We start from the raw sequence: 17,243 nt of genomic DNA, 5'->3' as shown, positions 1-17,243 counted from the left end.
TGCTCTCTTTGGTCCTCCTAAGACCTCCTGCTCTCTAGCTCCCTTGTCACCTCCTCCCATGCTCCCCTCCAGGATTTCTCGAGAGCTTCTCTCATCCTTTGGAACTCACTACCCCAATCTGTCCAACTATCTCCTAATCTAACCATCTTTAGGCGATCGGTGAAAACCCTTCTCTTTAAAGAAGCCTATCCTGCTTCTAACTAATACACTGTTTTTACTTCCTCCATCCGCTCACCCCCCACAGCTATTACCTTTTGTATCAATTGACCCTCCCTTTTTAGATTGTAAGCTCTAATGAGCAGGGCTCTCTGATTCCTCTTGTACCAAATTGTAATGTAACTGTAATGTCTGCCTTCATTTTGTAAAGCTCTGCGCTAACTGTTGGCGCTATATAAATCCTGTATAATAATAACAATAATAAAAGTTAATTTCTTGCAAAAAAACATTATAGTTAACAATGTTAGGATTGGGAAGAATTGGCACTTTGAGCTTAGTAAAGATCAACAAAAAAAATGAGTGGAGAGGTAAAGACAAAAGCAGTAACTATGGAACTATAAGATTGTTTTTTTTAGCTATTCAGCCTTCATTAGGAAAGGTAAGCAACAAGTGCAGCTTGAGGCAGGTACTGATTGCTAGCAGATTCTCCTCCTGGAGCATGGATCGCTTTTCAGAGGAACAGCATTTTTTTGCTGGTACTTTGAACAAACAAGAAAAAAAAAATCAGTTCTGATTTGTACACATATAGGGGTTCAGGATTAAACGTGCATACATAAAATGTGCATACATACATGTAAAGGCATACACACACACATATATATACTGTATGTGTGTGTGTGTGTGTGTGTGTGTGTGTGTGTGTGTATATATATGTATGTATATGTATATAATATATGCGCGCACACACACATCTAAACACCTACAGAAAGCCTTTTAAAAATCGTCAGTGCATTACCTTACCTCTTCCTGCCGGGGTCAGGAGGGCACAATATGTGTATGTGTGTGTGTGTGTGTGTGTGTGTGTGTGTGTGTGTGTGTGTGTGTGTGTGGGGCAAATTATGGGGCGCACCAGGGCACATTACAGGTGGGGGGGGGGGGCACAGTAGGACACAATACATGAGGGCAGCAGGGAATATTGTAGGGCACATTATATGGGGGGGGGGGGACAGAGGGGCACAATATGGGGGCTAGCAGGGCACATTATGGGTTACAGCACAGTATATTATATGGGGGCATGGGGGGACATTGTGGGGCACAGCAGAGCACATTATGGGGGCAACATGTCATATTATGAGGCACAACAGGGCATATTACATGGGGGCAAGAGGGCACATTATGGGGCACAGCAGGGAATATTACATGGGGCAAGAGGGCACAGTATGGTGCATACAGCAGGGCACATGGGGCACAGAATGGTGCATCACAGGGGCACACAGGAGGGCACATCACGGGGCACAGGACACACCGCAGGGCGTCGGGAACATCACATGTCACACAGCAGAGCACAGAGCACATCATGGGGCATACAGTAGGGCTCAGGACACACAGGAGGCCACTGGGCACACAGTAGGACACATGATTGGGCACACAGTAGGACATTGGACACATCATGGGGCACACATCAGAGCATGGGGCACACAGCCAGGCACATAGCAGGACACAGGGCACACAGCTGGGCACATAGCGGATCAAGGGGCACACAGCAGCATACAAGCAGAGGCACTTTCCGACCTATATGCAGAGTAGCGCGGGAAGCGGCTGTAATTAGACCTCTCATAATGCACTCCTCTCCGCTGGACCCTCCTCTCTTCTCGTCTGTCCCAGGTGATGACAAATACAAGCTAGGGTGGACAGGAGGGTTGGAGGGGCCAGTGGGGAGGAGTGCACCACAAGAAGACTAATTACAGGCTCTTAGCAGGGACCCAATTTACCCGTCAGCTAGCTGTGATTGACAAGTAGATCACAGTGGAAGCTGTTATGGGGCCCCCTACTGGCCACGGCCCTCGGTCGGTCCACCCCTAATTGCTAGTATGTCTAAGCAACTGTGATTTTCAATACAGCAAAATGGTGGCAGTGGGTCCTATAGGGAGCAATTCATTTTTGTTTGTCTTGCATTTTTACCTGTGTTGTACAAAATAGGCAGAGAATGAGTCCTAAAAAATATTTTTACTGATGAAATGATTTATTTTACATACATATTTATATTCATAGACCATGTTATTCTGGTTTATTCATATTTTCTGTATTCATATATCTGGCATAGTGACAATTTGAGAATTGGCCTCTGTTTAACTGCTACTTTTGTTATTGCTGGATTTTTTTCAATAAAAATATTGAAATATTTTACATACATATTCATTTTAGAAGGTTAGAACAGATACTTTAAAATCAAAACGCACAAAGCACATACATTGTTTGACAACATGAATATCAAGTTCACCAAATAGAAATAAAGTAAAAGCATGTACTTGCATTCAGCAAACATGTAAGAGGCAAGTGACAATTATCAGTCAAAAAAACAAAAGAATGTATTTGTTAATTGGATGGGGGGATGTGTCTGTAGGCCTGATTGAGTACTGAATCCTATGTTGGGTGTGTGGATGCAAATCTCTGTAGCTGTCAAGGAAGGAGGGAGTTATATCTGACTCAGGTAGCACTTTAATAAAATAAGGGAAAATGGAGGGAGGAGGCAGGGGGATAATTCCAGACAAAATATTAGAGAGAAAGTGAGGGTTGCAATTAGGGCTCAGCCAAAGGCACCCAATGCATATGGCCTATATTTATGTCATCTCTAATGTGAGAGCAGGAAGTGGTCAAGGTTCAGACTGATTGTAATCGAACCACAGTGACCATATTTTTAAGAATTTAGAATGAGTATCATTTAGTATAGAGATGAATTCTTTTGGATCACGGTGCCCATTATCCGCTGTTTCACCTCCATGAAGTTCAGGTAAAGCTGTCTTCAGGCTTTTGCTATTGTTTGATGTGAAGATAAAATCTGTTAGTTTTCTGTCATTAGTGGTGGGATCAGAGATGCAGTAGGTCTATTAAAGAGGAGCTCCAATCTTGTTAAAAAAAATAAATTAAGAGTCAACAGCTACAAATACTGTAGCTGCTGACTTTTTATAAAAAGACACTTACAAGCCCAGGGATCCACTGCTATCTTCACCTGGGCTGGTTCTTCGCCAGCCTAGGGGTCCCTGGCGCCATATTAACTGGGGAATACTGGCTGTAATTACCTGCTAGCTCACAGCCGATTCCCCATTGTGCATCCACGAGACACACTGTGCTTTCTGAATAGTTCTGCAGCCTCCTGGGTCCTGTGACGTGCCCTAGAAGGTTGTGGGCAGGAGTGCTGAACTTCTACTCAGTTCGCTTAGGTAGATATGACACTTTTAATAATGTGTATTCTGTGAACCAAGACAAGGGGCTGGAACACCAGGTGGTTAGAAGTCTTGAGCATTCCCTAAATCAGGATATACGCTAGTAGAATATTGTTTGAAATGTTTTGATTAAAGAATATTTGTTAAATTTTCTAACAGTCTATGGGGTCAAATGAACGTTTGCTTTCAACCACATTGACAAGAAAATTCAAAGGAGCAGGATGGAAAAATTTTCTTAAAATAACAAAATTCTAACAGTGTGTGCAGTTTTCATTCAGAAAATTACATTCTTTCCAAAATCGAATGTTGAAAGCAAACAAAATTTAGTTTTTTTGGACAAAATTACATTTGTCCTGTCATTGAATGTACAAAGAATTTTCATACAAATGTTTATTTGAAGATCTACTGTTGTAAGGGCAGCATAAAGGCTAAGTTCACCCTTTTTTTTTTTTTTTTCCTCTAAATTCCAGCTCCCCTATGTACCAATATAGTGTTGATGTACTTCTTTTGCAAAAATAAATCCGCTTTCCATTTATTCTACATACGCCTACCTCACATTTTCATAGCTGTTTAAAAGTTGACCAGCTGAGGGTAGATGATGCAGGGTTTGTGTGCTAATGAGATCAGTTGGTCAACTCCTTCCTGTGTTATGACCTAAAGTCTGTACAGGAAGTAAGACAGAAGTAATCGAGCAGTGTTTTTAAACCACTATGAAGAGAGTTAGGTAAGCGTGTGTAGAATAAATGGAAAGCTGTTTTATTTTTGCAAAAGAAGTACATTAATGCTATATTGGTACATAAGGGAGCTGGAATTTAGAAAAGAAAAAAAAAAGGTGAACTTAGCCTTTAAGTCAAGGTGGATAGTTTGCTTTATATAGGGAGTCAAATGAGGAGATGATATTGATGCCTAAGAAAGGTAAGGATGAGGGAGGGCCAAGTGAAGTGATCATTCTTCCTGATTGTGTGATATTTAGTGCTTTGAACTTGGTTTCGTTAAATCGAATTCCTGAAATTTCCACAAAGTCCGATATGGTGCTAAAGAGGTTTGGTAGAGAACTGTGTGTAGCGTAAATACTCAGTAAGATATAATCTGCGAATAGCATGGCTTTGTGTCCACGAACTGAAGGCTGTGAATCTAACGCTCCGTACACACAGACCGAATGTCGAGAGACTTCAGACGGTTTTTATTGAACCATTTTATTGAACAATCTATTGAACATTTGGCCCGTGTGTATGTCAGCCCTTTCGGCAGAAGCGCGCCAAATGGACAAACATGCTGGAAAACCAACAGCCGACCAGCTCCCGGTCAGCACTCTCAGCCACTGGCCACCCCCCTGTCAGAACACAACAGCTCAGCGGGGGAGATCGCTGTACTAATATCAGATCGTTAGTACAGCGACTCCGACCGGAGCTGTCAGTTTTCGTGCATTCAACTTGCTGGGTTGAGCAAAAAAAACTATTAGGCATTTGTGTTTGCTCAGATTGCAACGGCAAGAGGCTCTAGGGGTCAAGATGAACGGAGTTGGGGTGCCTTGAAAAATAAGGAAAGGCTAAGAACCAAAGCCTGCTTATTTTGGTGATGCTGAGGCTTTAGACCATAGTGCTGCAATATATGCTAGAAATCCTTCCCTGAAGCCCCACTTAGAGTGCAGAAAACATGTGTTGTCACAACAATGTGTCAAAAATTTTGTGGACATCTAGGAAGAGCAGTCTGGCATCCAGAGATCTGCATCTGGTGAAATGGATGAGCTGTTTTATGCCACATGTTGTAACTTGGCTGTCATGAAAAATATGAAGCTTGCATGAGCTTTGTGATTAAGTTTATGTAAGAATATGTTTATTCTGGTGGCCACAATTGTAGCCAAGAGCTTTACATCAGTATTTAGCAGTGAGAATGGGTCTATAGCTGAACCATGAAAGGTCTAGGTTAGGTTTAGGTAGCACAACTACATTGGCCTTCAGGTCTTTAAGAGAAATACATTACCATTCTGAAGGTAGTTGAAAGTCCGATCTGTATGTGAAATCTGAGTGACCAGAGTCTTTTTAATAGAAAAGCATAGCTGCCTGGTTTTGTTTTATTATTAATGTTAAGTGATTTACAGCTGTAAGAACCTCCGCCTCTGTGATGTCAGTTAAGTGTAGTTCTGTATTCTTCCAAGATGGCGGAGAATTGAAAACATTGGAAGAATTCTTCCGCTCTGCCACCAGGGAAGGGAGCATGCGGTGCATAAAGTTAGGATAACTGGCGTTGGAATTCGAAAAATATTTGGACAGGGTTGCTGGTGAGTCTGCTCTGGCTTGTTCAAAGAGTAATAGGGTGTGTTTTCCGTTCAAAGCATCACATTTAGCTAGCCTAGTGTTGGGTTTATTGCTTAGTGTATAAAATCTTTTATTTCGCCCCGTGGAGTTGTTGTTCCACAATGTCCATTAGGTATAGATTCAGTTCTGCCCTGATCTTATCTAAGTGGTTGCGAGTGCGTGGTGTTGGGTTACTTTTGTTTAATGGAGGGACTTGCTTCAGTTCTGCTTTTATTTACAGTGTGCGTTCCTCTGTCTGTTTTTTTTGAGAGGTGATCTGGATCAAGTGACTCCTAAGGACCACACTGTATGCTTTCCACACCATGGCCGACAAAGAGACAGAGTTCTTATGGCTTAAGATATATCCTGTGATAGTAAATTAATGTTTTTTTCTGGAATATCTAGGTGAGCTAGCAACGTGTCGGTAAGTGGCTAGGTGGTCTCATGGCACCTTTGTGCAAGGGAGTTGCAATATTGTACAGTATGATAGGGTCATAGTCAGACCATGGTACTCATAGGATTTTGCCTCTGGAGAGCTCTGGAAAAAAAGATTGCTGCTCCCAGATATGGTCTACACGCATGGGCAGGGTGCATGGGGCAGAGTTATAAGTATAGTCCCTAAGAAGAGGGTTTAATTCAAAAGAATTTTATTTTAGGTATGTTTTATAATCAATACAAGTTAGCGATACTTGCCCCAAACTCTTGGAATTCTACCCAGGGCCTCATGTTCACACTCTTTGTATGAATCGTTTAATTTCTTTACTTTGAAAGCACTGTTAACAAGATATGTTTTGTCTTATGTTCTTATAGGAATGCAACTCCAGCATGATAGCACTTTTTAATGGTTCCTGTTACTCTGGAGTTTTTGGTGGCAATGTTTCTCCACCATTTGACCAGCTTTGTAGCGTCCAGGAAAAGAATCATGCACCAGACTGGTTTCCATTCCTGTGTGTTCAGTCCTCCATTGATAACTCTCCATTTCTTGGCTATTTCTATCAGGGAAACACTATGTAAGCATCCATTAGTGTGCATATTTCATTATATGGTATTTAATATTTTGTTTTAAGACAAGTGTAAAAAAAAAAAAATAAAGTAAATCAATCTCATTGTGTCCAACCTTTTGCCTTTTAAAAACAGCACCAATTCTCCATGGTTACTTGCTAACAATGTTTAAGGAACTCCGCGGGTAGGTTGTTCCTAATATTTAGGAGAACGTACAGTGATAATCTATGCATTTAGGCTGTTTTTGTTGCTTTTGTCTTTTCCCGTTATTCTAGACAGACTCAGTGATGATGAGATCAGGGACTCTGTGGGGCTTTACAATCCCTTTTAGTACTCCTTGTTTTTTTCACTGAAGATAGTTCTTTGTGACTTTTGGCTATTTATTTTGGGTAATTTTCCTGCTGCAGAATGAATTTGGGACCAGCCTCCCTGATGGTATTGCATAATGGGGAAGTATTTGCCTGTACTTTTCAGCACTGAGGAGACCATCAAGTCTGATCAAATCCACAACTTCATGTGCAGAAATGCAGCTTTAGACATACAAGGAACAATGATTTATCCTTCACTGTTTCCTTCACCCTCTCATCTCCTACAACTTTCCATACCTTTGGTGAACAAATTGTCTACTGTTGGAGCCAAATAGTTTACATTTGGACTCCTCAGTCTAGACTAGAGCACCTGTTGGCATTTTTCTGCACATCAGTTCTTTTGTTTTCCTAGCAAGTCAGGTGGACTTGTTTCCATGTCTGAGGTATGGCTTTTTAGCCACAACTATTCTATGAAGACGACTTCTGACCAGACTTCTCTGGACTGTAGATGGGTGTACCTTTATTCCACTGGTTTCTGGCAAGTCTGAGCTGATGGCTGAGGGAGGTCAGCAAGATTAATCTTTCATCTGCTGCACTAATTTTCCTGGGCTGGCCACTGTATTTTTGGTTCTCAATGTTGCCTCCTTTTTGTGCTTCTGCAAAAGTGCTTAGGGAGCACACCTGATAATCACCCATCTTCCTAGAAATTTTTGCCTGTGAGAGGCCTTGTTAATGCGTTAAGGCTCTCAATCCTCCTCCCGTATTTTCCTTCTGTAACTGCAAATGTTTTTGTGTGTTTCCTTATTCTTTTTTACACTGCACTAGAGTTGCACGATTCTGGCCAAAATGAGAATCACGATTTTTTTACTTAGAATAAAGATCACGATTCTCGTGGTGTAACATCTTTCACATTATACAAAAAACATTGGGCTAACTTTTACTGTTTCGGTTTTTTTTTTAATTCATTAAAGTGTATTTTTTTTCCCCAAAAAATTGCATTTAAAAGACTGCTGCGCAAATACAGTGTGACATAAAATATTGCAACAACCACCATTTTATTCCCTAGGGTCTCTGCAAAAAAAAAATATATATAATGTTTGGGGGTTTTAAGTAATTTTCTAGCAAAAAAATAATGATAAGCAAATATAAGAAAAAGGTTTAGTGTTTAAGTGTTTAAACTTCCCTCATTTACACACCGAAGCTGAAGAATGTTGTGATACTTGGCAGACTTCTGGGGTTTTTTCTTTTTCTTTTGACGGCTGTGGTTTCAGCAGAAAAGAGAATCCTCCGCATAGAAAAAAATCGGGAAAATACTTTGTCAAGATCGCAAGGGGGAAAAAATTGCGATAACGATTAATCGTGCAGCTCTACACTGAGCGGTCTTCCACAATCTCAACTTGTTAGTGCATGCCTTTTCCTCACCTAGTTTAATTATTAGACACAGCTGATTTTCTTTGATTTAATGGATATATTTTAGCACACATGTTATCTTGTTGATCATTAGCACTTGTTTGGTGTAATTGTGCACCTGACCATATGTCTGCAAAATAGTTAACAGTGTGCAAGTGTACCTGGGAGAATTGATGCTGACTTAAAAGCAATGGTGGACACACCAAATATTGATACAGTAAAACCTTGGATTGAGAGTAACTTGGTTTGAGAGCGTTTTGCAAGACCAGCAATTTTTTTCTTTTTTTTTTATCTTTTATAAATTTTGACTTGATAAACAAGCAATGTCTTGATATAAGAGTAGAGTCATGTCACAACTGAGTATAAAAGAGAAGAGAGGCGCCTCTAAGTGTAGCAATATGGTTACATTTAATGAAGGTACAACATTTAGCAACTCACATGGTTGATGGTTAAAAGAGGCACATCTAAGTATGCAGGCATCTGTGGTAAAGCTGTCCACATAGACCATCCTCCGCACCGCCATTGACGTCATCCTTTCTAAGCTTCAAGCCTCATTTTCAGATCTCTCTACTGCAGGGTAGTCTCCCCGGTCACGATTTCAGACTGACTGCGGTAAGAGCTGGCGATGCGGAGGATGTTCTATGTGGACAGCTTTACCCCGGATGCATGCATACAAACCGTGTTTCCCTGAAAATAAGCCCGGGTCTTATACATTTTTTCAACAAAAGACCCAGTAGGGCTTGTTTTCGGGTTAGGGCTTGTCATGTGCTGTCTTCTCTCCCTATCTCCCTCCCTGCCTGTCAGAAATCCCCAGTGGCCAGTGGAACAGAGTTAAAAGTGCCTGTAAAATCATAAAATGCACTGATTATATAGTTACATAGTTACATAGTAGGTGAGGTTGAAAAAAGACACAAGTCCATCAAGTCCAACCTATGTGTGATTATGTGTCAGTATTACATTGTATATCCCTGTATGTTGCGGTCCTTCAGGTGCTTATCTAATAGTTTCTTGAAGCTATTGATGCTCCCCGCTGAGACCACCGCCTGTGGAAGGGAATTCCACATCCTTGCCGCTCTTACAGTAAAGAACCCTCTACGTAGTTTAAGGTTAAACCTCTTTTCTTCTAGTTGTAATGAGTGGCCACGAGTCTTATTAAACTCTCTTCTGCGAAAAAGTTTTATTTCTATTGTAGGGTCATCAGTACGGTATTTGTATATTGAAATCATATCCCCTCTCAAGCGTCTCTTCTCCAGAGAGAATAAGTTCAGTTCTTGCAACCTTTCCTCATAACTAAGATCCTCCAGACCCTTTATTATCCATTTCCAGTACATCCTTTCTGAGGACTGGTGCCCAGAACTGGACAGCATACTCTAGGTGCGGCCGGACCAGAGTCTTGTAGAGTGGGAGAATTATTGTTTCATCTCTGGAGTTGATCCCCTTTTTAATGCATGCCAATATTCTGTTTGCTTTGTTAGCAGCAGCTTGGCATTGCATGCCATTGCTGAGCCTATCATCTACTAGGACCCTTAGGACCCCCAGGTCCTTTTCCATCCTAGATTCCCCCAGAGGTTCTCCCTCCAGTGTATAGATTGCATTCATACTTTTGCCACCCAAATGCATTATTTTACATTTTTCTACATTGAACCTCATTTGCCATGTAGTTGCCCACCCCATTAATTTGTTCAGATCTTTTTGCAAGGTTTCCACATCCTGCGGAGAAGTTTTTTTTTTTTTTTTCCATAATAATATTTATTGTCCGATGCACAAAACAGAGAACGTAAACAGTGACCGGGATATTACATGGTACAGATTGTTTCACAAATCTGAGATACAGATAGATAACATAGGCATAACCAATATCAAATTCAAAATATTAGGTTGTACATCAGTCATTTAACAGATTGTCTTGATTAACCCTTTCGGGGTAAGTACTGAGGGAGTATTATAGCACCAGTCAGAGGCCAAGGGTTATGAGAGAAACAAGAAATATCAGAAAAGAAAAGAAGAGGGGGAGAGAAAAAGGAGAAAGAGGTGAAAGAGGTAAGAGAAAGGCAAATGGGGAGGGAGGAAGGAAGAAAGAGGCACAAGGGGGGAGGGGAGGGGGGGGGGGATCAAGTTACACAGAGACTAAGCCCTACAATAATGAGGTAGGGGAGAGAAGAGCTGTAGGGGAGGGATTGGTGACTTGATAGGGAAAGAAATGAGGGGGGAGGAGGAAGGGAACCTGGTCTTTCCCCCTGTCTCCATCCTGCCCCCCCGCCCCGGCGCAGCCCCCTCCACCCTCTATCCCCTAAGGGGGAAAGTTGAAAAGGTTCAGGGGTTATATTCGCCAAATCGCTTAGACAGTTTGAAGTGTGTCCAACAGGCCCATGTGGTCGTAAATTTTTGGATTCGCTCCTGCGATATATGAACCAGCTCCTCCATCTCCTCTATCTTTGAGATCCTCCGAAACCACTCTCCAATCGTAGGGGCAGAAGTGGATCTCCAATGTGTCGGGACGCACAGTCTAGCCGCATTCACCAAGTGCATTGCCAGTGATCTGTAGTATTCCTTTTTAGTTAAGTGGGTATGATGTAGGAGGTATTGAGCAGGGGAAAATGTTAGGGAGTACGTCGTAATGTGTGTAATAAGGTCGTGTACCTCCTTCCAATACGGTTGAATGAGGTCACATTCCCACCATACATGTAACATAGTCCCTTTTGCCTTTCCACACCTCCAGCATGTATCTGGGATTGTCGGAGAAAATTTATGTAGGAGCGCCGGGGTCCTCCTGCGGAGAAGTTATTGCCCTGCTTAGCTTAGTATCGTCTGCAAATACAGAGATTGAACTGTTTATCCCATCCTCCAAGTCGTTTATGAACAAATTAAATAGGATTGGTCCCAGCACAGAACCCTGGGGAACCCCACTACCCACCCCTGACCATTCCGAGTACTCCCCATTTATCACCACCCTCTGAACTCGCCCTTGTAGCCAGTTATCAATCCTTGTACTCGGTCCATGCCATCGGACCTTATTTTGTACAGTAAACGTTTATGGGGAACTATATCAAATGCTTTTGCAAAGTCCAGATACACCACGTCTACGGGCCTTCCTTTATCTAGATGGCAACTCATCTCCTCATAGAAGGTTAGTAGATTGCTTTGGCAAGAACGATTTTTAATGAATCCATGCTGATTACTGCTAATGATACCGTTCTTATTACTAAAATCTTGTATATAGTCCCTTATCATCCCCTCCAAGAGTTTACATACTATTGATGTTAGGCTAACTGGTCTGTAATTCCCAGGGATGCATTTTGGGCCCTTTTTAAATATTGGTGCTACGTTGGCTTTTTTCCAATCAGCTGGTACCATTCCAGTCAGTAGACTGTCTGTAAAAATTAGGAACAACGGTCTGGCAATCACTTGACTGAGTTCCCTAAGTACCCGTGGATGCAAGCCATCTGGTACCGGTGATTTATTAATGTTAAGTTTCTCAAGTCTAATTTTAATTCTGTCCTCTGTTAACCATGGAGGTGCTTCCTGTGTTGTGTGCACCGTACCTTCCTACAACGCCTTCCTTGGCGCTTCCATGTACCGCCTGAACGGTCTTTTCCCGCTCCGAGCACTGCAGAGGGAGCGGGGCCTGAGGTCCCCCCCTGCTGACAGCTGGCAGAAGAGGAGGAGAGCAGTGGGGGATCAACTGAGCAGCGCCACAACGAAGGTATTCACCACAGAAAAATACACAGTCTAGACCACACAACATAACCCTTCCAAACTATAGGCTTATTTTCGAGGTAGGGCTTATATTGCAGCCCTCCCCGAAAAATCACAGTAGGGCTTATTTTCGGGGAAACATGGTAGATGTGCCTCTTTTGATCATCAACCATGTGAGTTGCTAAATGTTGCACCTTCATTACATATAACCATATTGCTACACATAGAGGCGCCTCTCTTCTCTTTTATACACTGTAGCTCCAGCTGGATTATGCTTCTAATCCCCTTGTGGAGGCTGCCATTTTTGGATGGACATTTTATGGTTACACAACCTATTACATTGTGCCAGCACAGGGATCTGTGTGTGTAAACACACAGATCCCTGTGCTGTCAGAGGAGAGAAGACATGTTGTTTGTTCCTACTAAGTAGGAACAGCGATATGTCTCCTCTCCTACTCAGTTCCATTCCCATACACATAGAACACACTGAGGGAACACACATTTAACCCCTTGATCGCCCCCTAGTGTTAACCCCTTCCCTACCAGTGTCATTTACACAGTAATCAGTGCATTTTTATAGCACTGATCGCTGTATAAATGTCAATGGTCCCAAAAATGTGTCAAAAGTGTCCGATCTGTCCATCGCAATGTCACAATACCGCAGATCAACACCATTACTAGTAAAATAAATAAATAATGGCATAAATCTTTCCCATAGTTTGTAGACGCTATAACTTTTGCGCAAACCAATCAATATACGCTTATTGCGATTTTTACCAAAAATATGTAGAAGAATATATATTGGCCTAAACTGATGAAGAAATTTGTTGTTTAAACACATTTTGGGATATTTATTATAGCAAAAAGTAATAAATATTATTTATTTTTTTCAAAATTGTCGCTCTTTGTATAGCACAAAAAATAAAAAACGCAGAGGGAAAAAAAAGGACGCAAATTTCGTTTGGGTACAGCATTGCATGACCTCACAATTACCAGTTAAACAATGCAGTGCCAAATTGTAAAAAGTGCTCTGGTCAGGAAGGGGGTAAAACCTTCCGGGGCTAAAGTGGTTAAAGTGGAAGGCAAGTCAAAACCTAACTAAGCTTAAATCTACTCCACCCCCATTCTAAGCCTACTCTATTTACCCTGTAAAAGGAAAGAGGTGTATACCTACCTATTCTAAAGTCGCTCTGGTCTGCTCAAATGATTGGGTCCCAGCACCGACTTTGGTGCAAAGCAGGGACAGCTGACAACAGATGCCTCATAGTAAGCCTATGGGTGACATCATCACCCAGGCTCTGCAGCCGTTGTCAGACATCTCTCCTCTCACTAAAACTGGTGCTGGAGAGATCATGTGACTAGACCAGAGCGACTTCAGAATAGGTAAGTATAGGCAGGATTGGATACAATAGGCTTAAAATGGGGATGGAAGAGAATTTAAGCTTAGTTAGGTTTTTGACTTTCCTTCCAATTTTCATTTGCATTGAAAAGTAATGTTATGGTCATATCAGAAGTCAAGGAACATTGAAATTTTCTTGCATTCAAGTAAATCTTAGTAGTTTTACATTTTAAAAGCCATTTTGGTTCGATATGATAGGTTTTCTTATACACAGTGTATTTAACATTTATTTATTGCTCTTCCTTGTATACAGAAGCCCTTCCCAGACTCCATTTTTCAATCTGAGCTTTCAGTCCATTGTTCAGGCAACAATTAGTGGTTATAAAGAAGGAAATCCCATTTTAATATTACAGAATGGATTCAGTGACTATTTTACTATCCCACAGGTAAGTGGACTGTCCATTTGTATAAATATATTGTAAATGCTAGAGATGCATCGGTATCGGTGCCAAAACCAAGCATTTGCTTGAGTATCTGTACTCCCCCAAATGCTCCCGATACTGAAACCGATACTTTGCAGTGATATTTGTGCCAATACAAATGAATAGGCGCAGATCGCACTGCAAAGAATTAAATGCGATTTGAACAGAAATGTGGTGGGATTCCTGTCTGAATCACATGCGATTTCCCCCCACTGCTTGTGTGTGTGTGTGTGTATACATAGAATGGGATTAAAGTGCCATCTAGTGGGCAGTTTAAAAAAAATGTTAGAACTCGCAGTATATATCTAGCCACATGCAAAATAATCTACATAGGTGTCCTGGTCTGCCGATGATAGCAAATCAGGGCTGCTGGAGATGCTCACAGGGCTGGAGATGTAGAGGCCGTTTGCCCCCAAACTGACATCATTTCCGCCCTATACCCATTGGGTCCCAGAACTTTCCATCCAGCCCTGTGAGCCCTTCCAGCGGCCCTGATTTGCTATCATCGGCGGACCTGGACATAATGTAGATTATTTTGCATGTGGCTAATCTACTGTGAGTTTGAACATTTTTTAAACGGCCCACTAGATGGTGCTTTAATCCCTCTCTATTCTCACACACACACTGTCTGTACGGTTGCCCTCAGTCTGGCTTTTCACGTATCACATGTAGACCTCGCTAAACTGGACGTTGACGGGGAAATCCTGGAAGTGACCTTTCGGGCACTGTGTTCCGCATGAACCAAAACCACAAAGCGCAGTGACATGCTACAGTGTGCTGCAGTGCACCATGAAATATGCAGCAGGTCAGATTTTTGGGCCACGTGGTGCATTAGGTAGCCCATTTAAATGAATGGGCTGCTTTTAACGCATCAAATGTTAATGTGCTATAATAAACACACAGCAACAGTCCTGATTACTGTAAATGGGCTAAATTTAACTTGTCCCTAAAGGAATGACCTCACCTAACCCATGTGTAGTACATGTGAAGAAATACTTACTTTTGTCCTTGATCCAGCAAGCGTTATCGTGCAGCCCTGCCTGTAGCTGCACCACCTTGTTTTAGAAAGCATCCTTGCTAGGTCTTCATCCTATGCATGCGCACTGCAGCCCTTTGTTTCCTATGGGAAAAATCAAACCATGCAGGCAGCTTGAGGCTGCCATGAGTTTGGCTCTCTATAGAAATGAATGAGTCCACTAACTACATGCACAAGCCAAAGAGGACCTGACAGGGATACTCTCTGATGCAAGGCTGTGCTGCTCTGGGCAGGGCTCCACAGTAAAGTTTACTGGAATTAGAATGAAGAGAAAAATGTCTCCAGGTGGGATGCACTCAGGGGTGGGATCATGTCTTAAAGGACAACTTGTACCAAACATACAGTTGTCTTTAGGCTGTGTATTCTATGTTAATAAGTAAACCTATGTTGTTGTTTATTCGAATGTCTAAGATTAGGGGTTCAGAATTGTCATTAAACTAATGTTTCTGTAAGCAACAGTTCTCAGAGTAGCAGTCTCAATCTTGTCTAATCTGATGTATGGAAGAATTGCAATTGTACTTTTTCAATTTACCTCTCTGGACATATAGGACATACCCAAGTATCATTTTTGTTTATTGGGACCAGTGCTAGATGAAGACATCTCGACACAGGACGAAACTAAAGCCTTGGATCCCCATATCAAGTATCTTATTTGATCTTCATATTCTGGATTAAATTCCATAAGAAGTCTTAAAGGATTAATTCACCTTTTAGGAACCTGTTACATGTAACATGTTCCCAATGCTGGAGATGCTGTGCCATATCTCTCCCCCCCCCCCCTTTCCCTCCCTGTGACAGCAGTGCGGAGAGAAGTTTCCCATACTAGCTGTCACTGTTTGAAATCAGCGGGGCTTTGCCCACATGGCCGTATCATTCATTCACACAGCTCTGTGTGTGTGAATGAACTACAAGCCCCTGACATCCTTTGCGGCTGTTGGCTTGTAGTTCTCAGTGAGCTACGGATGCACTGTGGGTCGCCGTGGTAGTTCATTGGTTCTTCCTGTCAGATTGTATTTGCTTGCCCGTACAGGATGTAGGGGCACACAGATACTCTGACAGACCTAGAGGAGACCTGCATGGCACCAGTGATCTGCTGATCGCTGGTGAAATGCTTTACAGGTCCAAAAAAAAAAATAAAGGCACTTTATTTTATTTTTTTTTCTAAAAAAAAGTGAACTTCTCCTGTAAACAAATCACTTCACAAAACAGATTTTTCAGATTTGGGTGGAGTTTTGAATGTTCACTTTTAATAAGGTGCAGGAGTCAAGTCAGTGAAACGAGAAAACAAGGAAATATGTAAAAAGAGGCCTCCACGACAAGGGGGTAGGAGAGGATAGAGAAGAAAAGATAGAAAGATTGTATGGAAGGAAAGGAGGAAGGACATCAGGGACTATAAAAATGCATAACTTACCATAGACATGGATGGGTGGACATATTCAATCCCTATTGTGTTTAATGGCTGTGTAGTGAAGGTTTACCTCTTGCCACTCAAGTAACTAACTGTGATATACTGGGAGAAAAGCGACTTGAATAACCGGCCTGTGAATTTTTTAATATGTTGACGACTCGGTTGTAGCACACATTAAATCTTGACTTTCTCCCCCAAAGACAGAAAGAGGTATATGGTATGGTATATTTGCATGGTGTTTTTCTATAAAGTTGAAAATAATCCTCCAGTTTCTAATTCTTTACCACGCTGAACTAAACTAAAAGGAAAAAAAAAAACACTCTTTGGCTAGAGGTCCACATTAACTTATCCAGGCTTTCTCACGCTCCACATAATTGACTTACAGTGAAAGTTGACTTACAGTTGAAGTTTCATATTGAAATCATCTGGGCCCTGGGCCACCCAGATTGCTTTTATGGATATCCCCTGTTCTTTTGGCTTTTGTAAAGCATATACATTTTATATATTCAGAAACTGATGGCCAAACATTATTTTTTCCAGAAATCTACCATTGGGCAATGTGTGAATGCTGCACCTGTAGCTTACTTACAAGATTTCAATGTTACATGTGTTACTGATATAACTGCGTGTTCAGATGTTCTCACAGTTGACTTGAACGTACAGGTTAACCCTGGGAATGGAGGTCAGTCCTAAAATCATTTCTCTAATATCCAGTTTTTTGATGGATCACTACATGGTAAAGGATATATTTTTTTCTGAGAAGTATATGTCTGCTGACCCTAGTCATAATCATAATTTTTTTCAGGTTCTGTCATTCTGACAGTACAAAGTCAGAACACAAGTGTGGACATTGCTAATACAGGTATGTTTAACTAAAATCGTGTA

At 41.6% G+C, this 17,243-nt stretch overlaps 1 protein-coding gene across 1 annotated transcript in view; it reads left to right on the top strand.

Moving 5' to 3' along the window:
• TCTN2 (tectonic family member 2) overlaps positions 1–17,243 on the top strand; it is a 58,469-nt gene that overhangs the window by 10,239 nt on the left and 30,987 nt on the right. Inside the window, exons 6-9 of the mRNA XM_073627627.1 lie at positions 6,488–6,687; positions 13,746–13,878; positions 16,899–17,040; positions 17,164–17,220. Coding sequence (XP_073483728.1) covers positions 6,488–6,687; positions 13,746–13,878; positions 16,899–17,040; positions 17,164–17,220 — 532 coding nt within the window. The remainder of the gene's footprint in view (positions 1–6,487; positions 6,688–13,745; positions 13,879–16,898; positions 17,041–17,163; positions 17,221–17,243) is intronic.

Source organism: Aquarana catesbeiana, linkage group LG01 (assembly GCF_042186555.1).
Source record: "Aquarana catesbeiana isolate 2022-GZ linkage group LG01, ASM4218655v1, whole genome shotgun sequence".
NCBI lineage: Eukaryota > Metazoa > Chordata > Amphibia > Anura > Ranidae > Aquarana > Aquarana catesbeiana.
The sequence above is the reverse complement of the archived record's forward strand: the minus strand, read 5'-3'. Positions and strand labels throughout refer to the sequence as shown.